The following is a 25,214-nucleotide window of genomic DNA, read 5'->3' as shown; positions in this document are numbered from 1 at the left end:
GTTGTGACTAGCTTTGATCCCCCACTTCCCCAAACAGTGAGTTATACGAGAAGGGGAAAAAAGAGGAAATTATCATTTTCAGTGCCTACCCATCTATGTCAGGCAAGCGTTTTGCACGTTCTGCCTGATCTCATCCTTACCGTAGTCCTGTCAGATTAGTACTTTTAATCCTATTTAACAAATAAGGAAACTGAGGCTCAGAAAGGTCGACACTTCATTCAAGATCATACTCTTGCTAAGTAGCAGAGCCTGAATTCAAACTGGGTCCTTGTTTGGGTCGACTAAGCATTTTTAACTGTTCCGCTTGCCTCCCACACTGTCTTCATCTCAGACAGCAAGACTCCTAACAACTCAGTGCTTTTCATGCTTTGCTTTAAAGAGATGAGTGGGTGTGCACCTTTTTTTTTAAATTATCATTTTGAAACTACAGCAAATTAAATTCACCTACCAGTTACAGGAATTTAAAAAGTCACCCCTAACATCTCACACGAAACTAGCCTTTGAGTGAAACCCAGCGGCCCTCCTGCATCCTGGCGCCCGGGTCCTCACCTCTCCTCCCGGCTGCAAACTTGGTGAAGGGAAAGGAGCCTGGTGGCAGGCCAGCGAGCTGAGTTCCAGCCCCTGTTCTGCCGCTCTGTCAACCCTTGGAGACTTCTCCTTCAAGGTAGCAGGAGGCTGTCTGCTCGGGTCAACTTAGGGTTTCTCCCGCGTCTCAGCCCGGCGGCTCTGAGGGCGCCCGCGGCGAGGGCGTGCCCAGCGGTCTCGCCGCAGATCCCGCGTGAAACTGCCCAGTTCTCTGAGGAGGCTGCTTACCGCAGCTGTCCCCACCCCCATCCCGCAGTCCCTTTCTTCCCGCTTCTTCTAACTTGGAAAAGTGAAGCCCCTACACTTCAAGCCTCCGCTAAGTTCCCGTCTGCACCCGAGGCCGGGGCGCTGCTTCCCCGTCCCTGGCTGCCAGAAAAACCAGTCTCCAGTTTTCTAACTTTACGCTCCTCGGAGGGGAATTCTGAGAACTCTGCGACGGGTCTGACTGAAACGTGAGAAGACAAAGCCTGTCTAATCAGTGAACTCCGACGCCTCCACCCGGCTCGTAGCGCCCAGGCCTTCTCCGGCGAGCGCACGCCGGGCGGGTCCCAGAGCTCGGCTTTCTCACGCCAGGATTCCGCGCCCCGAGGCTCGCGGCGCTCGAGCCGCAGCGCCCGGCAGTGGGCGAGCCGAAGTCCAGGTGCCGCTAATTCTGCTCCGGCCCGCACAGGTCTGAGGAAGTCAGGGCGTGCTCACAGCGCGGCAGCCTAGCGCAGCGCTCGGCCGCCGGGAGGCTGAAGAAAGGTCCGCGCTGGGCTCGCAGCCCTTCCTGCCGGCCTCCCCACGCCGGCCCTCGGCTCCCCTCGTTTCCCGCTCCCGCCTCCTCCCGTAGACTGCCAGGCGGACCCAGCCTGCCTCTCTCTCAGCCTTCACTACCGGGTCAAGCGGCGGAGGGAGGGAGCGGAGACAGCGGCGAAGCGGCTCCCCACCCGGCGCGCGCGTGCCCCTCCTCCCCCTCCAGCCCGCTCCCTCCTCCTCTGCCCTCTGCCTCCTCCCCTGTTGCCAGTACAGTACAACTAGTACGCGCGCACACAGACACAGACACGCGCGGGCGCGCGCGGACCCTGCCGCTACCACTGCAGCTACCATGGATATCAGCTAACAACACACGCTCAGGAGCGCGCGCGCGCTCCCACTCGCACCACGCAGGAGTGGCCCCCGGCATCCTTACCCTCCTTCCCCACCCCCACCCCACCCGCTCCCCAGCTCGGCTACTGCTCGCTCTGGCTGCCGCCGCCGCCGCCGCCGCTGCTGCCGCCACCACCACAGCTCTCTTCTGCTGCGGGGCCACAGCCTTGAGTGTCATTCAAGGGACAGCACAACCTCACCCAAGCTCTCCTACCTCTGCCCAGCCGTCCCTGTCATCCTCCCCCTTCCTCGTCCACACTCCATCCAAAGAAGAGGGAAAGCACCGAACAGAGGCGGGAGGAAGGCAGTCTGCTCTTCTCACCTCCTGGCCCCCTGGCTCCTTCATCCTCATTCTCTCAGCACCAACTCCCCTACCCCAAAGGAATCCCTCAGGAGCTGAGGCGACTCACCCCACTGCCATGTCCAAAAGCTTGAAAAAGAAAAGCCACTGGACTAGCAAAGTCCATGAGAGTGTCATTGGCAGGAACCCGGAGGGCCAGCTGGGCTTCGAACTGAAGGGGGGCGCCGAGAATGGACAGTTCCCCTACCTGGGGGAGGTGAAGCCCGGCAAGGTGGCCTATGAGAGCGGCAGCAAGTTGGTGTCTGAGGAACTGCTGCTGGAAGTAAACGAGACCCCCGTGGCGGGGCTCACCATCAGGGACGTGCTTGCCGTGATCAAACACTGCAAGGATCCCCTCCGGCTCAAGTGTGTCAAGCAAGGTGAGCGCAGCGGCTTGCTCGGTTCTTGCCAGGAGGCTGGACCGCTTCAAGCGCGGGGCATAATGGAAGGGTGGGCTCGCGTGTGGAAGGGGGTGTGTGTTGTGCGACGGTGGGGTGAGGTCGAGAGAGAACCGGCAGAGCAAGTGGGCTTTGCCGGGGTTCCGAATGGGGGGCTCGGTGGAAGGGAGGGGCGGATTGCGGTGGGGCGTGCAACTTTGTTTGCGCAGTTATCCCCTCCCCTTTGGTAGGTGTTCGGCCTTGTGTGACCTCGGAGGTGCAGGCGAGCTCCCGGGGCAATTGAATGTGCGTCAGCGGCACGGCCCGCAGTGGATGAAGAGCTTTTAGGGAAGGAAGGAAGGAAGGAGGGAAGGAAGGAAGGGAGGAAGGATGGAAGAAAAGGAGGGAGGGAGAAAGGGGAGAAGGGAGAAAGGGGAGGAAGGAGCAACTTGAGGGTGCAGCGGCATCACCAGCAGGGCGGGGAGGAGTAGGGGGTGGCGGGACGAGCAGAGAGCTGCGCCCTCCGTCTCGGGAGCTGGACTGAAGACGCCTTGGGGGAATCCCTGAGCCACTAGTTGACAAAGAAGGGACGGGGCAGATTGCTTCGGGCGCTTGGACGGGTCTTCCTTAACTTTTTCCCTGCCTCACTCCCCTGTCCCCCTCCCCCGCCCAAGATCGTGTCATGTGGGCACCGCGCGTCACGTGCGCACTGACTAACCCGGGCGCTCACCCCGAGCTGGCCCGCGGGAGGCGGTTCGCGAGGAAGGCGCGGCACTAGCAGCGGGTTCTAGCATTGGGGGTCAGGAGGAGAGACGTGGTTACCGGAATGTTCTTTACTATGAACATTGGGTTGAGTGGAAGTTCTCTGTGGTTGGACTCCCCTCTGGCTTCGGATTTGGGCAAAGGGGGGAGGGGGGCGTGTTTCTGAGGAGGAGTTGGATGGAAAAGCCAGCTGGTTACAACTCAGGCTCGGTCAGCTCCAACCTGGTTTAGATGAGGCTCAGCTGAAGGCTGTGATGGGCTGTTGCAGAACTCTCTGTCTTTGCCTGAAAGAAAATTATGGTCCGTAGGAGGGAAGAGGGAGATAAAAGTTTCTTGGAAAGAGGACAACTTTAGCTCGAATTAAGTAGTGTATCTTTGTTTTCCACGTGGGATTTCATACATTTTGTAGCTCACATTCGCATCTCGTGTGTGGCGTGTATGTGTATGTGCACATTCACATCAATCTAAAGGTTTCTTGTTGGTGATACATTGTTTGTCCCGCCTCATAGATGGAATTGAGCTGTCATTGCCTGCATTTTGAGCGACCACTTAATCTTACTGCATGATCAGCTGTCAGGAAACACTCTTCGGGGGATATGAAACACTCTTAGGGAGCTATTCTTCTCTATAAACCAGTTTTAAAAGTAAGCCACTGAAAAATGAAATCTCAGTCAAAATTTCTTAACTGTAAATTGCCATACAAAAAGTTTTCATTGGGGATTCTTGAGTATTAGTAGCTGATGACTTGAGATAGGCTAATGTGAACATTGACTTGTAGGTCAACATAGCTCCATACTGAATGAAACTGAAGAATATGAGTTTGGTAGGAAGGCAAATAGAGTATCTTACTATTTTTCAAGATGACATACCAGAGGCTCAAATATAGGCGTTCATGTTAACATATTTGATGTCATGGTACTATCTTGCAGCAATAGATATAAATGTAAGGTTTTGGTTTTGAGTCCAAAAATCTACTTTACAATTGATGACCATGGTTTTGTTGGCAACAAGGTTGGTATTTGTAGTGGAAAGTGGCTGCAAACCTTAAGGCATTGTTAAGTTGGACTAATGATAATATCCTAATGAGAGAGGTGATTGTCCTATTATAGTTTATAATTATTACCACATTTTAATGTACTCATTCTGAGCACTGCATCTTGAGATGGACCTTCCCAAACTGTAACTCTAGCAGCAAGACAAGAAAAGAAAGAAAGGGAGATTGTTGGGTATTGTCAATCTATTCTATAAAATCCAGTGGAAAGACTTGGAAAAGTGAAAGCATGAAAGCTATCATTAAATCTTGAAAAGCTATCAAGTAAGAAAAGGAATTCTGACTATCCTGTGATACTCTATAGGGTCAAACTAAGATGAATCTATGAAAATTTTTAAAGGATGAAGCATCTTTACTTTTATTAAGACGATTCTAATAGAGCTTTAAAAAAAAAAATCTGTGGACTATATTGTGAACTCATGAGCCTCCATCATTGTGAGTGTTTATGAAGAGGCCAATGACCACATGCCATGGATTCTTATGTAAGATGGGTACCTGGACTAGATCTCATTTAAATCCTTCCATGATTTGATCCAAGGTAGTCTCTGATACTCAACTTCTGTGTTAGATTTTATTTGGAAGATTACTGTTTTTAGAACTCATGGCATATACACATATAATGTGATATATTTAGGGAAATTTTCTTTTCATTCTGTGTTAACCTTCAGTTCTGCGCTTCACTGAGCCATTGATGATTGATGTTCATAATGATGTTCACAGAACCCCAGAGGAATCTGATTAACCTCCTGAATCACTAACCAAGGAGCAAAAATAATTGCTTCTTTTAGCTTTTGTGGAAAATATAATCCTCTTTTATATTCTTCTATGTATGGTGATTCATATACTATTCCCCTGTTGAAATCTTTCTTTCCCTTGTCAAATAATAATAGGTTTACTTTATCATTGTAAGCAAAGTGAAAATTTCAGAACCGTAGATACCGTGCCTGTGTGTCTTGGGTTTCACTATAGATTTCACTCGCTGGAAAAATATTTAGAAACCCTTGGCTCAGTAGTCTTATTTCTAGAGAGCCAGTAAACTAGCATAACTGAAAAACTTAAACATGGCTTGTTTAGCAGTTGTATTTTTAAAATATTAATGAGATAGTTGATTTTCGAGTATTCAAACGTTGGGTATTATACAGAAACTACATATATAATCAGGTAAACTGAGGCAGATTTTGCAAAGAAAAGAAGTTTGAATATAAGAATATTGATTAAAAAGGTGCACCAGATAAAATTGCATTGTTTAATCACTTTTTATTTATGTGCTTGGCTAATTTTATATTACAGTTGTTATAAGATTAAATTATCATAATTTTAAAAGAAGGTGAACTACCAGAATTTTAAGAAACAGTAGACAAATAGATGTAGTTTTTCTACATTGTATAAATGTTTTCAAAGCCATTTTTGAAAGCCATTTAATTAAATTCAGGGGATTTCTTTTCTAATTTAAGCTGCATTTAATCCACACAGTGATGAGTCACATATGAAAAATATCCTTTATTGTCACATCCTATTATTATTTATAAACTATGGCTTTTTAGTTTATAATAATAAACTTTCCTCACCAAACTAGTTAATCTAAACTAGCACTTCTGTTCTGTGATCTCATTAATGCAGTGGATGCACTTGAAGGACGTTTCTTGAGTGATTTTGAGATCTGTGCTGAAGAGCTAAAGGTTTTTTTTTTCTTTTCTTTTAAAATCTGCACTAAAGTTCACAGCAGCCAGTTACATAGACCATTGTGTCCTACATTCCTAGCTACTGCGTCTAAAACCACATGGGGACCTACATAGCCTGAACTTATTTTCCCGTTTAGGATCTCACGATGGAACATAAAAGACAAAATGTTTTATAATTCTTCCGATGTAGGAGAAGGGCCAAGTAAAGCCTTTGAAATTCAGTTCTAGAGAAGATGTACATTGCTCTCCCTCCTATTGCTCCTTTCAGAGATGCCTTCAAAGGAAAGAAGATCCAAATTTATTGAGTCATGCTTTCTTTTTGACTGACTTCAAGGTAGTATCATAGAGTTAAACCTCTATGCTTCCTTTATTTGAAAAGCTGAAAACAAATTGTGTCAAATTTTCTCCAAGATTGATTTTCCTCCATAGAAATTTATGTACGTGAATTTTATTGAATTGTTTAAACAATTTGATCAGTTAATTTTTTTAGGATAAAGTATCTTTAATGTTTTGGAACAAGGTTAATGAGACACTTATCTTTGGGCATAATTTATGGGGGATGCTACTTTAGTTTTTCAGTATATTTTTTAAATGTACGTAGTTTAGGTAGTATGACCTTGAATGCTAAATATGACTGCTTTTTGTATGTGTTTGTTTTGAATGAGAGTAATCTTGGGGTGAGATCACAGCTAATGTATTTAAATGCCACCATTTCTGCTCTTAACATTTATACGGTGCAATCTTTTGCCATATTTCTTATGCTCACTTTTCTTTTTAGTTGCTTGAAATTCACACATTCACATTTATAATGAGCAAAAGGTTTTCACATTTGACAACCCTGACTGCTTGTAGTTTAAACAATGGCTTTCAAATGCATAGCAGTTCCTGGCTGAATCATTTCCCTCAAGAGTTGTGATAGTGTAGCCATTAAATGTAGTCTCCCAAGTAGCCTGTCTGGGTTTGAATCCTGAGTATGCCACTTAGTATTGGCTATATAAACAAGTTGTCTAGCCTGGGGTAGTAATAGTATCTTGAGAATATTAAATAAGATGTATTTAAATGATGTAGTGTCTGGCAGATAATAAGCATTATGTAAGTGTTACTAAATGTTATTCCAAGCATACTGGTCATTTTGAGCTAGTGACATGAAATGTTTTTAACTTTCAAGATATTTTACACTTATTTGAAGACTAACTGAAAAATAGAAAATGATTGACTAATTAATACTATGAGTAATTTGCAAGTAGTAGTCTTCTTTGAAGAGCATTAATGTGAAGAGTAATGCCATTAAGTGGAATGGAACATGTTTTCACATTTTAAAAATAACTCTCACTGATACCATCTTTATGTGTAAAGATCTGTTTTATATTTATTTTATACTCTAGCCATAGTTTTTCCCCAGTTATTTATTCCCTTTGTACCCATATCTCTTCTCCTAAACAGTTGGTGAATATATTGAATCAGTTACTCTAGGCTTGACAAGCACAGAAATCCTATTCGAATTCACTAATTTAACCTTAGGAATTTATTTATACTTCTTGCATTGTGACTATTAGATGGTAGTATAGTGGGGTTTTTTTTATAATCATATTTATTTATTTTTGGCTACGTTGGGTCTTCGTTGCTGTGTGTGGGCTTTCTCTAGTTGCCATAAGCTGCTTTTCCTTGCGGTGGCTTCTCTTGTTGCAGAACGTGAGCTCTAGGTGCACGGGCCTCAGTAGTTGTGGCGCACAGGATCAGTAGTTGTGGCTCGCAGGCTCTAGAGCGCAGGTTCAGTAGTTGTGGCGCATGGGCTTAGTTACTCCGCAGCATGTGGGATCTTCCCGGACCAGGGCTCGAACCCATGTCCCCTGCATTAGCAGGGGGATTCTTAACCACTGTGCCACCAGGGAAGTCCCGACTATTATCATGTTTTAAGGCAGAACTTTTATTTCTTAGCTAGAGATCAAGACCTCATAAAGAAGGGCAATCACGAAACAGAATTAATTCTTAAGTGTTCACAGTCAACCATGTATAATAAGGGAAAATACACCAAAATTCAACAAAAAGTTTACTTTGCATCTGTGAGCACGTCAGCAGCTCAATATAAGTAATTATATTAACACTTTAAAGATGAAGGATTTACCATCAGCCTCCCCCAGTGAGTTTAGCATTTCAGCTGACTTAGTCCCTTCTTAGAATTCAATAGGACCATCTACCTTGAAGGTCCAGTGCCCAATATTAATTTTTGAATTTTATTTTATTTACTTTTTTATACAGCAGGTTCTTACTAGTCATTAGTTTTGTACACATCAGTGTATATATGTCAATCCCAATCGCCCAGTTAATCCAATATTAATTTTTAAAAATCTTTCTAAGCTACAATCTGGCTATTTATCATGATAAGAAGCATGGGATAGGGTCTTACAACTTGCTTAGTATTGTGACTCTTTAATTATTTATTCTGTTCTAGTCCCAGCTCCCTCTCTTCTGTTTACAGAAAGGACTGATGTGAAATTTACTTTAATAAAAGTAAATTATTATTTTGTATAGATAATTTAGTAATAGGTTGATAAGTACTGATTTTACATAGACTTATATAGGGATATGCATCTGCTTAAAACTGTTGTAAAATACTCATATTGTCATAGGAAGTTAATAATTGCTTCTGTTATTACATTTCATTGACATGTTACTCTATTAAAAAAGACTCCATTTGGAGATTAATTGTTTACAAACTTAAAAAAATTGTTTAAAGTTTAATATACAGTGTTGTCTGCTTTGGATAGTCTAGAAGTAACAGAAAAAAGTTTCCTTTTTTGACAACTGATTGAATATTAACTCAGATGCATCCAGTGCATCTATTTTCAAGGATCCAGTAGGTTAATGATGGATATTTTAAATGAATAATTAGATCTGTTTCAATATTTAACATATTTTATGGCTTGTTTTACCTTGGAAAACATTTCTCCCTGTAATTGTTACACGAATCCATGTCCGGCTTTGTGTTATTTTCAGTTATTTTGGTTTACTTAAAAAAAATTTCACTTTTATGGCAGTCATCATATATCCAATAATGGCCCCAAACAAATATGTGACAGAAGAAAGAGTAAACCTTTATAGTGTGAAGTAAAAGATATTGATTTTTCTAATGATAAAATTTGTGGATTAATGTTTTGAACCTTTTAACTGCCTTTAGTGAAACTTGTGCATATGAAATCAGAGATTTTTCTATAAATAGCCATGGGTTTAATTAAGTGACTGTGAAATGAAATAGGAAGAAGCAAACTTGTTTAACAAAAAGTGTATATTTTATTTATCTATTTTTCATATTACATTGTGTTTAAAGAAGTTTCTTAAAACATGAGTTTCCCAAATGTTACAGTGACTTATTTATATTGCCATGGATTACAGGTAGCGTAGGGGCTGTTTGCACTTTACATTGCACTTGAAAGATCATAGAGAATGTCTCAGTAAAAATGTTAAATGCAAAAACCAATTATATGTATTTTTAACACTTATTTATCATTTTATAGGTGAGCAATGGTGCTTATCCTAGTATTTTGTATCACTGTGCACAAGAAGGTGCATACTTAGCTGGAATATATATTAATTCAAGGATAACAAGTGCTGTAGAAACCCACAGATTAATCTAGCAACATACCCTAAGCTTGTCAAAATCTGATTAGCTGGATTGCAAGCATGAGCAAGTTTCAGAGATATGAAATGTCCAATGTTGCATCTGTGAAGCATTATGATCAGTCCACAGTTGAACCCAGTTTGCCTTTCTTTGCAGTCTGTGCTATAAGGATGTTAAAGCAACTCTTTACTAGACAAAGTTTCTTCAAAAAATAACAAGCATTAATAGAGACAATAATATTTGACTATAATTATTACTGTGATAAATATCACTACAACATACTACAATATATAGGTGTATCAAAGTAGCATGCTGTACACCTTAAGCTTATACAATGTTACACGTCAAGTTTATTCAATCAAAAAAATAACAAGCATTTAGGCCTAAAGGGTCACAAAAATCTCCCCAAAATTGTGGCTTATTTCCAAAAGCACCCTGAACGTGAATAACTGTAATCTTGCCTTTCCGGCAAGTCAGGTACTTAGTGGATGGCCATTTTGTTAGGACTGGGGCTTTAGACAGAAGGTGATGCCTCTATGGAAAAGCAGGAATATTATCAAAGATGCTCTTACCCATCTGCAGTTAAAATACTAAAACCTTCCTTCTTAGTATTTTTTCTGAAACATTATCTCTAACATTATCTCCTTTTCCTCTTTGGTTGGAAGTACCTTTTCTTTCCTTTTCTTAAGTTCAGTGTGGCAGAGTCACTCTAGTGAATAGCAAATTTGTTCTGTTCTGCTTCTTTGTATACATGGAACACACACACACTTTTGAAACACTAAGGTTAAATGCTAGTTTTTTTACTTTTTGGTTTTTTTTAATTTATTTTTTGGCCACGCTGTGTAGCATGTGGGATCCTAGTTTCCTGACCAGGAATTGAAACCTGCACCCCCTGCAGTGGAAGCACGGAGTCTCAACCCCTGGATGTCTAGGGAAGTCCCTCAATGCCAGTTTTTAAATCAATGGTCCCAGAAAGGCATTTATGCATGTGAGGATACAGTCTCACTTTAGTCAGAGTTACATAAAATTATTCCATGTGTGACAAATCTAGCTGAAAAGCTTACATAGGTACCCATAAATTTCCAACTGTGAGTGGTATTTTTAACCTTTATTAGTTTTGATAACGGGAGACCTAAAGACAGCGAAATCAAGTGCCCAGATGATTTCTGTATTTCATATATATTAGTTGTTAAGAAATGATAATAAGAATTTGATAGTTTGGATTTTAGTTACTTTTATTTACATCACCAAGTGGCTGGTGGCCTACAAATGCCTAGGATAATGTCCTAATGTTAATGTAGCAAAGGAAGGGGCAGAGATAGGGGCATGCTTATTCATGAACTTGATAACATATTACAGAGTAGTTTAAATTGCACTGGTTTAGTTGTCCCAGAGTAAAATAAGAGGACTGGATCCAACATGCTTTGAATATGTGATATGTTACAATTCTGAAGAAGTAATCATTTAAAAATAAGTTAAATGATGCCTAACTTATAAGTGTTTAGCTAAAATACAGGTACTAGTGTTGCTTTACTGAGAATTTGAAAATGTCAAGAAAAACTAAGCTTAATTAACATGGGTCCTAAGAGGTTTTGTTATGAAGTGGAGATTATGATAATTCGAATTACATTGATGTTTTAATATAAAGCCATTTTCCTTATGTCCAATTAATTTGCTTTGGAGTATCTATATATGAATTTATAAAGTACATATATACCATAAACTTTACTAAGAACTATTTAAAATTTATATCTTTTTAATTTTCTTTTTTTTTGCGGTACGCGGGCCTCTCACCGCCACAGCCCCTCCCGTTGCGGAGCACAGGCTCCGGAGGCGCAGGCCCAGCGGCCATGGCTCACGGGCCTAGCCGCTCTGCGTCACGTGGGATCCTCCCGGACGCACAAACCCGCGTCCCCCGGCAGGCGGACTCTCAACCACTGCGCCACCAGGAAAGCCCTAAAATTTATATCTTTGATAGCCCTAACAGTATGCTAACTTACTACTGTGAATCAAGAAAATATCCTTTTATATTCTCATCCCAAGTCTCCCTTTTAAAATTAATTGGAAATTCTTCATTGTCTTAATGTGAAGAGTATCATGACACCCTTTATCCTTGGGGAAATTGACTCTTTTAGCATTGAATAAGGAGGTACTTTGCTTTCATTGAATATGCTTTCATACAGACTTTAGAAAGTCACAAAGTTATTAGAGACATTGTTGGTTGTCTACCTGGAATGCATTTTTTATTTTCCCCCTCCCTTCATTCCTTACTGAACAGAACGCCAGTTTTTGTTCAAGTATCCACACGCTGATGTGATGCTATGCCATGTGTTTCATATTATGTCAGCCTTATCCCAAGGGAATGGACTTAGACTAGTCTAAACCAAGCATGGTAATTCCATCTCTTTGCCAATGATTGTTTTAGGAAATGGCTTATAACCCAGCTCTAAGTAATGAAAAGTAAAGTGAAGCCCCTTGGGGACTTTCTGAGAAACTTCTTAGTACTTAAAATAAGATCTAGGACAGATCTATTCATTTTTCAGTCTATGGAAGTTGCTGTACATGGAGGTGATACCTGGGGCAACTGTAGCCATCTTGTGATCAAGAGGAGAGTGGCCAAAGGTGGAGAATGGCAGAACTGAGTGATATAAAGTTACTGGCTCCTTGAATAATGAGCCCAAACTAGTCCTCTCTTAGGACTTCTTGTTATTGAGCTAACAGTACACAAGATATTTTAAGCCATTTGGATTGGGTTTTCTGTATTTTGAGGCCAAAATCTTTTGATTGATATAACTGTAAAATGGTATAAAACTAAGTATTTTATTCCTATTTTATTGTTTTGGGGAACACTGGTGAATATACCTTCAAAACCAGAAATCTATTTGAAGAATAAACCAAGATGTATTTTCCTGCAACATAAGCTCAGTCAAATTCTAGGTATGTCTCTATTATCTCATTCAGTTTTGCTATGGTTGGACCTCTGTTTTAAATTCCAGAAAATTGTGAGCATTCAGAAGTAAAATATGTGGGAACACAAATTTATTTTAACATTATCCAAAACAGAACATAATCAAGAAAGCAAACCAGCTACAAAAATATACCCACCAATGCGTGCCAGAAATATTTTGAAATATTTTTGGAATTATAGAGTGTTTACAAATGTCTATGCCATTGATCCAGGAGTGTATAATTATAAACTGACTCATCAAAAATGTTCCAACACCATTCTTCCAGAGCTAGAATTCATCTAGTTATTATTCAGTGAACATTTATTGGTAACCTATTCTCTATCTGGCATTGAACTAGGGACTGGTGATAAAAAGATGAATAAGACTTCATTAAGACATTGTCTGCATCCTCAAGTAGTCCATCCTGTGGTATGTCTATGTGATCTGAGTTAAAAATCATTAAGGAGAAGGTTCTTTCATTACATAATGGATAGCATCCTTTATGTAATCAGAATAAAAGGTAAGAAAAAACATTTTGGAGAAGAAATATGAGTTAGGACTTCTTAGTATTCTACACTATGGAATACAGTTCAAGTAGTTACATGGACTCTGTATATATTTTAATGTTGTGCTTATGTTCTAAGCACTGTGCTAGATAGTGATTGTAGTAAGGTGTGTAAATCTTGATCCTGTGCCAGGAATTTCACAGTGCAGTATATAGTTAAGAGCATGGAACTCTGGAGACAGACAGATGTGGATTCCAGTCACAGCTCTACTCCCATGCTAGCTGTGAATTGAACAAGTTATTTCACATCTCTATATATCAGTTCCATCCTTTGTAAAACAAGTATCATTACAAACCTACTTTACAAAGATGTTATGAGGAATAAATATTATAATGCCTATAGGATGCTTAGCTTAAGGCCTGGAGTACAGTCTAGGCTCAATACTGTATGTATAATGTATATGTATATATTTCACACACATATATTGTTTGATGTTATAATTACCATATATACTGTATGTTAATATTCAATTTGGTTTAACAATTACTATAAGTAAGAATTTTGAATGGAATAAATATTTCAGAAGGTCTATGCCTAGCAGAAGGGTACCTGGTCTCTCCTGAGGTTTCAAGCAACAGTTCATGGAGAAGAGAATACTTCACTAGGAAATCAGGTGAGAAGAGTAGGAGGACCCTTCTAGAGAAAAAGGCAAGGAGGCATTGATATTGAGAGTTTCTAGGAATGTGATAAAGAAGAGTTTCTAAGTACTAAAGTCTGGAATTTAATATAGACAGTAGTAATAAATGAGCTAGGGCGGTTAGATTGGGCTAAGCTATCGTATAGAACTGAATGGTGAACCACTGAGTATTACTGCTTTATTATTATTAACATCGTCGTTAATGACAGATGTTTGTGCGGTGCTTATTATATGTCAGGTAGTGTTCTAAATACTTTAAGTAAATGTTAATTGATTTTACCTCTACAAGGTAGGTACTATCATAAACTCCATTGTGGATAAGAAAATGAGCTCAGAGAGATAAAGAAACTTGCCCAAAGCCACATAATAATTAAATGAGCCAGGAGTTAACCTAGGTACTATCTTAACCAGTATGCTAGCTTGCCTCTCTGTGTTAGAAAGGTTTTAAGAACAGGATTAAGAAGGTCATGTTTGTGCATTGTTTTCCCAGTGAGGGCAACTGTAGGCAACATTTCATGGAACACATGTAGGCAATGAAGAAACCTAATTAAAGGAGGTTGACGAAAGAGGCAGGAAGACCATTCAGGAGGCTATAGATTTACCCAGAGGAGAGGTTTTGAGGTCTTGAACTAAAATAATGAGGGTAAGAATGGGAAAGAGAGGTCTGAGGCAAGAAAACTGTGGATGGTAAAATTGTTAGTACACGTGATTGTATGGGGACAAAGAGAAAGAAAGGAGTCTTGCTGACTTTCTGGTGTCTTTTAGGTGGTGCCAATCATTATAGAGACTGGTGGCAAGATGTAGATGTGGGGAGAAGGTAATTCCATTTGGGATATGTTTAATATGAGGTGTGCAGAAAGAATTCAAGTGGTAGACATCTGAATATCCCATGTCTAAAATTCAGAAGAGTGAGTGGGGCTGAATGTGTAAATTAGTGAATATGAGATTATCCAATGAGAGAAAATAAAGACAAAAAGAATAAGAAAACACTGTGGCATCTACGTTTCAGAAGTCAGGGGATCCCAGGAAGGAAACTAAGACTGTTATCAGAACAGTCTTAACACTGAGTGAGTGGTCAGCACCATGGTTAGAAACATGATGTCTGTAACATTTCCATTGCATTTGGAAAAAATGGAGGTCACCTTTGTTTGGTGTCATTTCATTGGAATGGGTGGTGCAGAAGAGTTCATGTCACAGGTTTGAAGAGTGAATAGGAAGTAAGAAAATGGAAATAGCACGTGCATCCCACTCCTTCAAGAAGTCTGTTTAGTAGGAAAGGTAATGGACAGTTATCTATCTAGGAGATGCATGTTAAAAGAGATAGAGGTGTTTGTGTGTGTTTGTGTGTGTGTGTGTGTGTGTGTGTGTGTTATGATGGAAGAGACTTGAGCTTGAATTTCTGTATTTGTCACATAAATACATGTTTTTCATCAATAAAAATATTGTAGCAAATTAAGATCCTTTGATTAATTGAATAAATAATTATTTATTATACTTCTGTTTTGTGTCATGCTAAAGCTAGGTCCTGGCATTAAAATAGTAATGGTCAGACCCTACCTTCCAAGACTACAGAGTAGAAGGAGAAGCAATCACATACAAAGCTAACCTTAAAACACTGAGTTTTAGTGGAATGGTACAGATATAAACATACTGCTTTTAGAGCACAAAGGAGGGAAAGGAAGAAGCAGAGGAATATAGTGTAAGGAGTGTGGATCCTGGAGTAAGAGGACTTAATTGGATTCCAGTCCCAAGTTCATTGCTATCATGTCCTTATGGGGCTATTAACTTTCTTTGAGCCTCAGTCGCTTCATATGTTATAGAATGGTTATTAGAATCCAAGAAGGTAATGCCTATGGAAATGTTTTCTAAAACTTTAGTGTAGCTTAGTTGGAAATGTTATTACTTAAGAGATGGAAGATCACTGAGGATGTGTGTATGTGTGTGGGGGTGCTTCACAGCATAAGGGATCTTTGAAATGGCCTCTAATGCATGAGTGGGAGGTGGGGAGGTGTAGAAAGCAGAGAGGAGAGCATGACCAAAGGTGGGAGAGGGTGAAAATGACCCTCCTGTAGAGAGAACTAAATACAGGTCAGTGAGGCTAGTGAAAGGGGTAGCTAAGTAATCTTGATACCAACTGAGGATTTTTCCAGAAAGGAAACTTAGAATCATATCAGGGAAGGTATTAAATGAAAACCTAAAGAGTTTGGACATTATTCTCTAGGTGAGTAAAGCCACTGAAGGTATCTGAACAAGGGAAAAGCATAATCAAAGTGATTGGGGTTTTTGGTTTTTGAGGCATAGGGGCAGGGAGGAAATGTGGTGTGAAGTATGTATTGAGTGGAGAAGAAAGTGAGAGCAAGGCCTAAGGTCTGGAATCAGCGGTGGGAATGGAAGGACATGAACTGGAGACATATTATAGAGGCAGGATGGATAAGGATTTATATCCAAGTGATTGGGAAGTAGTGGTGAAGAGGAGGCAGGAGTCAAAGATAACTGCCCTGGGGGTGGGTGTTCAGAGTAGATGAAGATGCCATTAACTACAGATGTTAAAATTTAATCTACAGTAGAAGTGGCTGTTTTAGAAATCGAAAATTGCTGTCTTGGACAACTATGGAAGAAGCAGCATGCTATTTTCAGCGTATTTGACTCTTAGTGAATAAGTAATATTATTATATTCACCAGATATTTATCACTGGTTTTACTTAAAACAATTTAGACTAGGCCTTGGAGTTGGAGATAGTGAGTTAAAAGAATAAAGTTATAAAATGACCTGTTTTTCATTTTTAACAGATTTTTTTATTTCATGTTGCTTCAATTGAAACAGTGAGTGGAAAAAAATGAGTGCCTGGGAATATAATATGTTTGAGGTTCCTGGCAGATGGCACGTTTCTGATGTTCAACAGTTGTTGGTCACATACATCTAGAGCTCACAAAATTGCTGGAGCTGCAGATTAGAGAGTTGAGTTATGCTCTTTTTATGATGGTAGCTGTAGCCCTTCAGGGAGCTCTGGTCCCTTTATAAGAGCATTGAGAGTGAAAGGAGGCCAAGAATGGGAATTTGAGGGATGCCTGTATTTAACGGGCCTGCGTATATAATCTTCTTTACTTAGTACTTCTAACTTAGAGGGTGGGTGTCGGGGGTAGGGGGGAACATAAATCTGTAATAACGTACAAACCACTTTTTAAATTGGGTTCTTTATAATACGTATCGTATAGGATACATTTATTATATAAGGATTTTTAATGTTAATGTATCACTGTTAAGCACTAAAGATAATGTTTCTAGCAAGTCATATACAAACAATAATAGTGGGAACTTTGTCTTCAACAGTGCTGCCTTTATCTGCTGTATGTTTTTAGTTTTCATTCAGAGATCACAGAAGTAAAACTGCCTCATTTTCTGGTTCTGTGAGCTGCTATTTTGAGACCAAGATATTTGACCATTGATGTAATATTCTAGGCTATATTTGGAGTAAACCTTGAAAATCCAAACTCTTCTCTAAGTTTTACTAGGAATTCTTCATTGAAACTATGTTTGTAATGAATTACCTTCTCTGTCACATAAAATTATTCAAATGTTTCCACATGGCAGTGGTAGGACTGTGCATATTTTTGAGCACTCAAAATTTTATCTTCTTTCTTTCAGGTATCTTCTCTAGTTCAAGGTCCCAGAAATGAAATATGAAGTATTTTGAACTGTATGTGGTATATAATTTTGGTTATAAATGAAAAGAATGGCATATACATCTCAAGATCTCAAGGTTCATTTATTTTATCTACTATTGGTACATGAGAATTAGATCCAGAGCCTCCTGATTCTTAGTATCACAACAAAATATTTACTCATTTCTATTTGCTATAACAATGGTTGGCTGATAAAGTTGTCAAATATGTCACTTGCATTAGACCTCGAATTCATCCAGTAGGGACAACATCTAATTTATGTTTATTTCCCTAGTACTTGGAATGATGCCAGAAAATATGTAGAATGTTTAGGTAACATTTTGAATGGATGAATGATAAAGGTCTTCTTTCCCTGTAATAGTTGATTTATTTGAAACATTATATTTGTCAGGGTTCACCAGAGAAACAGAACCAATAGGAGACATATATATGTATATATGAGGGGAGAGAGAGAGAGAGAGAAAGAAAGAAAGAAAGAGGAAGATGTTTTTTATAAGGAATTGGATCATGTGTTTATGGAAGCTGACAAGTCCCAATATACGCAGAGTAAGTTGGCAAACTAGAGACTAAGGAAAGCTGATGGTGTAGTTTAGTCTGAAGACCAGAAGACCTGAGACCCAAGAAGAGCTGATGTTTCAGTTTGAATTTAAAGGCGGGAAAAAACTGATGTCCCAGTTCAAAGGCAGTCAGGTAGGAGTAAGAAGTCTCCCTTACTGGGGGAGGGTCAGCCCTTTTGTTCTGTTCAGGTCTTCAACTGATTGGATGAGGCCCACCCACATTAGGGAGGGCAGTGTCCTTTACTCAGTCTACTGATTTAAATGTTAATCTCATCCAAAAATGCCCTCACAGACACAGCTAGGATAATGTTGGACCAAATATCTGGGCACCCTGTGGCTCAGTGAAGTTGACACATAAAATTAACCATCAGCTACATATAGAACCTCTGCCCATAATTAACAAACATTGGTAAGTATAATCATTTTAGTTTATAGCTATATCCTTGAAAAATATTTTTAAACATTTCAAATAATTTATTTTTAAATATACTCACAGCTCTTTATATTATGCTGTGGTAGATTTTTGGCAACATGATCACTACCTACCTCATCCATTATGAGACTAATTTTGCTAAAATTGTTATTTTTTCCTCCAAATATGCCCTATTTTGTTCTGAAATGCATTCTTGCCCATCATTAATCCAAATCACAAAATTTTCCTAGTGTATCATTTCCATCCTTACACTGAAACTTGTGAAAGGAATCTGTTTCTGTTTAATTTAAAAGTTATGTGTTAAATAGTTTAACATATGTAACATATATAACGTATGCTTACTTGATTCAAAATAGTATGAGCCCTGTAAAAAGCCAGGTTGCTCAGTTGATTACCCATCAACATCTGAGAGAGTTTAGCTACTAATAATTGAGGCGGAATGACACTGCCACAGACCTCCAGTATTAGAAGGTAGCTTAGAAAGTTAGTTAGACGAAGAGATCTTCTTTGTTGGGACATTTAAATTGGCTCTTTTGCTCCAGCAGGGAGATTTTCATCTAGGAGGAGAATTGTTTCAGGCTGTTCTAGGAGAGAAAATTGCTCTATTTGAGAACTAAGGAAAATGTAGAGGTGGTAGATTAAGTGCTACATAGTAAATTAGTAATAAAATGGTGTTCATGTCCCATCCCTTTAAAAACATCTTTAAATGGTCTGAGTAATCAGAAATAAGAGCTCAGTCAAGAAAACCACAGTACACATTTTTGTACTATGAGTATTTTCTCCTTTTCTTTTTTCCACTTGATATTTTGATGTATTTGGTTGATAGGTAAATCAGTAAATTTTCTTATTTTTCAGTTTAGGTATTCATGTGACATTCCCTGAAGTAATTCATGTTGAACTTGAAAGTTCATGTTACATAGCCCTGCAACGTAAGCATTGTTGAATTTACTTAGGGGCAATTAATAAAAAATATTTAGTAATAATAACAAAACCTGCTAGGTTATATTGACCACTTAGTACATTCCAGCCACATGTACTTTCTCATGTGACCAGTGTATTGAACAGGTTGGACTCAAAGTGTACAAACAAGAAAAATTAATTTTCCTCTCACCCCTGCTTTACTAAAGACCTCACCACCCCACCTTATAATTGTTTTTGCTTTCATGTAACAGAATAGTCTCACTTTCAGGTATTAAAAAATGTAGTCTGTTCAAAATATTGTACAAACTTTAACCTTGCATCCAATCGAAAGGTTCTCCTCTCTTTTGAGCTTAATCTTGATCAAGAACTCTGGAACCCAATGATGAAAAAAGTGTGATCTGTTTCTTTGCTTTATTTGCTCCACCTCCATCCACGCTCTACCTGTCTCCACTGAGGTCAGGTCAAAGGAGGACGAAAACTTCATATTTCCTTGACTCATCATGTTGTGGAAATTCAGCCACATCTCTTCATGTTCCAATATCATGGGCAGCTCCACCCAAGTTCCCACCTTCAGGATTCTATGGCAAGAAGTGGGCATAAATCCCTGTCTTTATGAATATCCCCAGGCTTATGAGAAAACCTTTCAGGTTCATCCAAGAACTCTTTCAGAGTTTGCTTATGGGTAGCAGCATGGGGCAACTATGACTGTTTCAAGAATTTAACAAGCAGCTAGTCTGGGAGTAATCCTCTTGAGTGACCACTTTCTTATGTGCAGCACAGTCTGAGAAGGAAGGTGAGATGACACTTCATTGTCTATTAAGATTCCCTTCAAGGAATCTTTTTTGTGGAATCTCTTTTTCAAATACTTAGTCTTCTCATCTGGGCTATTGGGAGTGATGGTCTTTGGACTGGTTTTACCATGGATATAATTGATAACTTGCTTATTTCCCATTGTCCTCAGCTATGAAGCTACATTCCGGAAAAACAGGAAAAGTCCCACTTCACATCTAATTACATTCATTGAAGGCTCACATTAACTCTATGAGGAAAGTGATATCTATCATCTCAGTTAAACCTGAGGAAAATGAAGCATGAAGTTTCATTACTTGCCCAAGGTCGCTCAGGTTGCCCAAGGTCACTCAGTACTAAATGGCAGCCTGACTTAAAAGCCCATACTCTTATCCAGTTTATTGTGTTACTGAAACAGGACAGTCTAGAGAATTAATGATCCAATACCCTAGATGGGTGCCCAAAACTGCAGAGCAGACAGTTGTTAATACCTAAATATTGCGTCACTTTTCTAGTTCCGGTTCCCTTTCCAAAACTTCAGAATTTCTGTTAGAGGAGACATGCATTTCTTTTCTTTCTTCCTGTCTTAGAATGATTCAGACACTTCAAAATTAATCCCTAATTTTCATGTTGAAATCATAAGCATCTTAGAAGTGTTATAATATTTCTTATTCTGCTGTCTCAGTATTGCATAGCATACATCATTGGCAACTATAAAAATACTATAACAGGACTGTGTTAAAAGACAAGGAGAAACAAATTCTACAAACGACGAAGAATTTAAAATGCCCTTAACAGTGTTTTTATGCTTTCTGAAGTTTTTAAACAAATTTTATTTTGTGAACTTGAAAGTTTATTAAATTATCCCTTTATATGAATATTTTTTTTCAGAGATCAAACATTTCTTATTTGTCTTCTTCCTTACCCTCTAGGAAATTGTTAGTCTTACTGCTACACTTGACATAAATCTGCTGTTTGTTTACACTCAGTGGCATCCAGATACTTTATAAATATTGCATTTCCAAAACATATCTACTTGTAAAATGTAAACTTGGGGATTTGGCTCCAAAGAACTTTCTTATCTCAGGTGTTTTGTTCTAGTATGCTCATGTGGAGCTTATATTTAGTATTGGTTGGGTTGCAGATTTATTTCATCTTGCCTAGCAGGATCAGCTATTTCCTTCTGCTGGTTCCAATTATTATGATTATTTCCAGCCTGAGTGAAGTTTAGCAAAAGCAAATATAGAAAGGGAAAGAAAAGAATAGGCTATTCCCTTAAGCTAACATTCAAGCTTATCAGTCTTAATTTCACTGCAGAAACCATTTATTAATATTTGGAGTTAGCAATTTAATATTGATTTTGGTCTTCTTTGGTGTTCCAGACATAAACCCAAGTGTGTGCAGGGCACAGTTTAACACTGTAACATAGTATGGAAGATGCCATTTCCTTGCCTCTGACAGATAAGGCTGTTGTCCTTTTCTGTTAGAGAAGCTAGAGGGAAGATGGATTTGTATTTGTTGAGTTTTGTTGTATTCCTTGCACGTGTAATATATGAAAAAGTAGAGGTTATGAGCACATATGTGTTAGTACATACATAGTAAACAGTATTTATAATTAGTTGTCTGATTACATACTTGGGGTCATTTTGGAGACTATTAAGTATTTTTCTTGTAGTCTGTGCTTGGGGCCCCAGACATTCGTGTGGATTAACGTTGTGGAACTGACAATTGTGTAGGAGTCAAGAAACTCATTCCTATAGGCTGCTTTTTTCCTCCATGTTTCTTTAGTAACTTTGTGGCACAAAAACAATTTTTCCTCTATTCCCAAGGACACAAAGGGTTTGATAAAAACCTCTAAGAACTTAACTCATTCTAATAAAGTTGCCTGAAGCTTTTATATAAACTTGAGGATTCAGTGGGAGTGGAGAATAAGGTCAATAAAGACATCAAATTAGACACTCACTTTGTGAAGTCGCCTCTCTGTCATTTGTTTCCATACAGTCCTAATTGCCAAGGCTAACTAAAAATTCTGCAAAGCCTTATTTTGCCACTATGAAGGAGAGAAATGACTAAATGCAAGAGACAGCTATTGATGTACATTTAAATTGTAAATTAGAATATTAAAAAATTAAACCTAAAATTTCCTATTTAGAAAATAAGAATTTATGTCAAGTACACAAGCATTCTTTGCAATAAATATGCTTGCCTCTTCAGAAAATTATTTTCTTCTATTTTTAATCCATTTAGCTTAAAAACAAAACACATTTTTCTAATTTTCTGAATAGTGTTCCCTGATGGAAACATTGTTTTATTGGCTAACATCATCTTTTTTAAAAAAAATTATTTAATTAATTAATTTATTTTTGACTACGTTGGGTGTTCCTGGCTGCGCACGGCCTTTCTCTAGTTGCGGCGAGCGGGGGCTACTCTTCGTTGCGGTGCACGGGCTTCTCATTGCGGTGGCTTCTCTTGTTGCAAAGCACAGGCTCTAGGCACGCAGGCTTCAGTAGTTGTGGCACGTGGGCTCACTAGTTGTGGTTCGTGGGCTCTAGAGAGCAAGCTCAGTAGTTGTGGCACATGGGCTTAGTTGCTCCACGGCATGTGGGATCTTCCCGGACCAGGGCTCGAACCCGTGTCCCCTGCATTGGCAGGTGGATTCTTAACCACTGTGCCACCAGGGAAGTCCAACATCATCTTTTTTTATTTAAGCTTTTAAGTGGATAGCATTTTTGTTTTAAGTTATAACTCCTATTAAAAAAAAACACATTAACTTGAAAATAATCTTTAAGACCAGCTGCTGAATCCTCTTGTTCATTTGGTAGACTTGTGACTCTACATTCAATAAGATTATTTTGTTATTACAGAAAAGTCAATTCTAATATGTGAAAAATATAGGATTCTCCGATAAACTTATACAAAGAGCTTTTCCAACTTTATTTTGCCTGTGTTGCTAACTTCCAAAAAAAAATACCCACAAAACTCTACTGAAGGTAGAGAGCAGAAAATTTTTTTCAGCAACATTGTAAATTTTGCTAAGAAATATAGAGAAATCAAAACATTGCTTTTGATTTATTGACTTGTCAATAAGCCTTATAGTACAGTGTCTATGTTCAAGATTTATTATATATTGAAATAATTTGATTTAATTCAAACAAAATGAAAACATAGATTGAAAGCTGTTCTGTGGAATAATTTTTTTTAATGAAAGGTGGTGAAGCACTTTTTTGAATGGAAAAATATGTCCTTAATATAGAAGCATTGCAGATGTGGATTTGGTTTTGAGGATATTTACATAGACTTGTGGAGTATATGGAACTTATAAACAGGTCAATTCTCTTATATAGTCTACTTTTATTATTGTTTTTATGATTGATAAACAAAGCATGCTTAAAAAGGTTTTATGTAAAATATATCCAAAATGCCATCTAAATATTTAACTATTGGAAAATATAGAAAACTAGATATTTTTGTGTTCTTAAAAGTAAGCTTTCCAAGGGATATGCCTTGGGCTAACGTGAGCAATGACAATTACATATTTTCAGTGCAGTATTAACTCAGCTGAGTTGTCATCCAATATAATCCAATAAAGAGATGCAGTACTGATATCTTTTCAGTTGCATGTTCATTTTGCTTTGCACTCAACTTTGAAGATTCTGATTGTTCCTAGACCAACAAGTAACATGAAAATGGTGATGATTATAATTTTGAATTTTAAAATTGTATATTCAGTGTTAAATCTAGGCATTTTAACCTTCTTTGTGTATTTATTACTTGCCAAGAATAAAGGTAGACCAAGTTGTTAATAAATGATGATATTCTAAATCGTCCGATCATACCAAATAAACACCACGATGGCAAGATGATAATTCTTGGTAGTGGTCATAGGATATAGAAGCCATTGTTACGGGACTATAACAGATTTAAGGTGGAATGGATTCAAGCTGGAGTGGTTTATGGAAGTAGTATTTCAATTTAATCTCAACTCTATTTCTATAAATATCCAGATTATTATATTTTCCTCTGAAGAAAAGATTTCTTTATGAATTGTAAAGCCAGATTTCTCTGCCTATTGTTGTTTATTGAATTTATACAGGTATATGTTCAGACCTGATTTTCAATCTGAAGCTGTCAAATTTTCATATAGTCTTCTCTGACTGGAACCAGTCCCATGTTTTCCAGCTGCTCTCTGTACATTTCCACATACATGCTATGTTTCATCCCTTTAAAAATCTAAATGTCAACTTGGTTTCCATTTTAGTAAGTTGTACCTCCTGGTTTCTCAGTTTCTTTTAATGGTGCCTAGTTAGATCTCTGTTGATCCCTAGTTCAACTGAACTGGAAACTTGGAAATCCATGCCATCCATCATTTTTTCTTCTGACTCCTTAATCAGTTTAATTTTGTCAGTTAGGTCTTGGTAATATTTCTTGTACTTGTTCTTTGCTTTCCTTTTCCTCTGTCAGTGCTCTATGTGTGCCCCTTCATTTCATATGTCCGTACTAATACCATAGCTTCTAATCTAGTTTCCTGCTTCTAATCTAGTTTTCAGCAAGTGACTACCAGATTAATCTGCCTGAAATAGCATTCAGCATCATACTTCTCTTTCTACTGTTCCCTCCCCCCTTAGTAAATTACCTGTAAAGGCTTAACCTAACATTAAGAACATCCTATAATAAAACCTAACAACCTTCTACATGTGAGACCATTACCCTACAGATACAGTACATCTGAGGCATGCTGAAATAGTTCAGTTTTATCTCCATCCTTTTGCCCTTCCTCAGTCAAGAATATTTTCCTTTCAGTTTTGCCTGTTTTGAATTTCTGCCTGGTTCTTTTTTTTTTTAATTAATTAATTAATTTTTTATACAGGAGGTTCTTATTAGTTATCTATTTTATACATATTAGTGTATATATGTCAATCCCAATCTCCCAATTCATGCCACCACCACCACCCCCTGCCACTTTCCCCCCTTGGTGTCCATACATTTGTTCTCTACATCTGTGTCTCTGTTTCTGCCTTGCAGACCGGTTCATCTGTACTGTTTTTCTAGATTCCACATATATGCGTTAATATACCATATTTGTTTTTCTCTTTCTGACTTAGTTCACTCTGTGTGACAGTCTCTAGGTCCATCCA

General features: G+C 38.7%; 1 protein-coding gene across 4 annotated transcripts in view; it reads left to right on the top strand.

Annotated features, from left to right (window-relative positions):
• Positions 1-1,828: 1,828 nt before the first annotated feature.
• The window catches only part of MAGI2 (membrane associated guanylate kinase, WW and PDZ domain containing 2), a 1,347,997-nt gene continuing 1,324,611 nt past the window's right edge, over positions 1,829-25,214 (top strand). For 3 of the 4 annotated variants that reach the window (XM_079931544.1, XM_079931541.1, XM_079931551.1), the window contains exon 1: positions 1,829-2,433. In XM_079931544.1, the coding sequence (XP_079787670.1) occupies positions 2,133-2,433 (301 nt within the window). In that variant the 5' untranslated portion in view covers positions 1,829-2,132. Of the gene's footprint in view, positions 2,434-16,774; positions 17,481-25,214 lie in introns of those variants that run through there. The other variant, XM_079931547.1, reaches the window with a different exon arrangement.

This window comes from Stenella coeruleoalba, assembly GCF_951394435.1.
Source record: "Stenella coeruleoalba genome assembly, chromosome: 9".
NCBI classification, from domain to species: Eukaryota; Metazoa; Chordata; class Mammalia; order Artiodactyla; family Delphinidae; genus Stenella; species Stenella coeruleoalba.
This window is presented reverse-complemented; position numbering and strand designations above follow the sequence as displayed.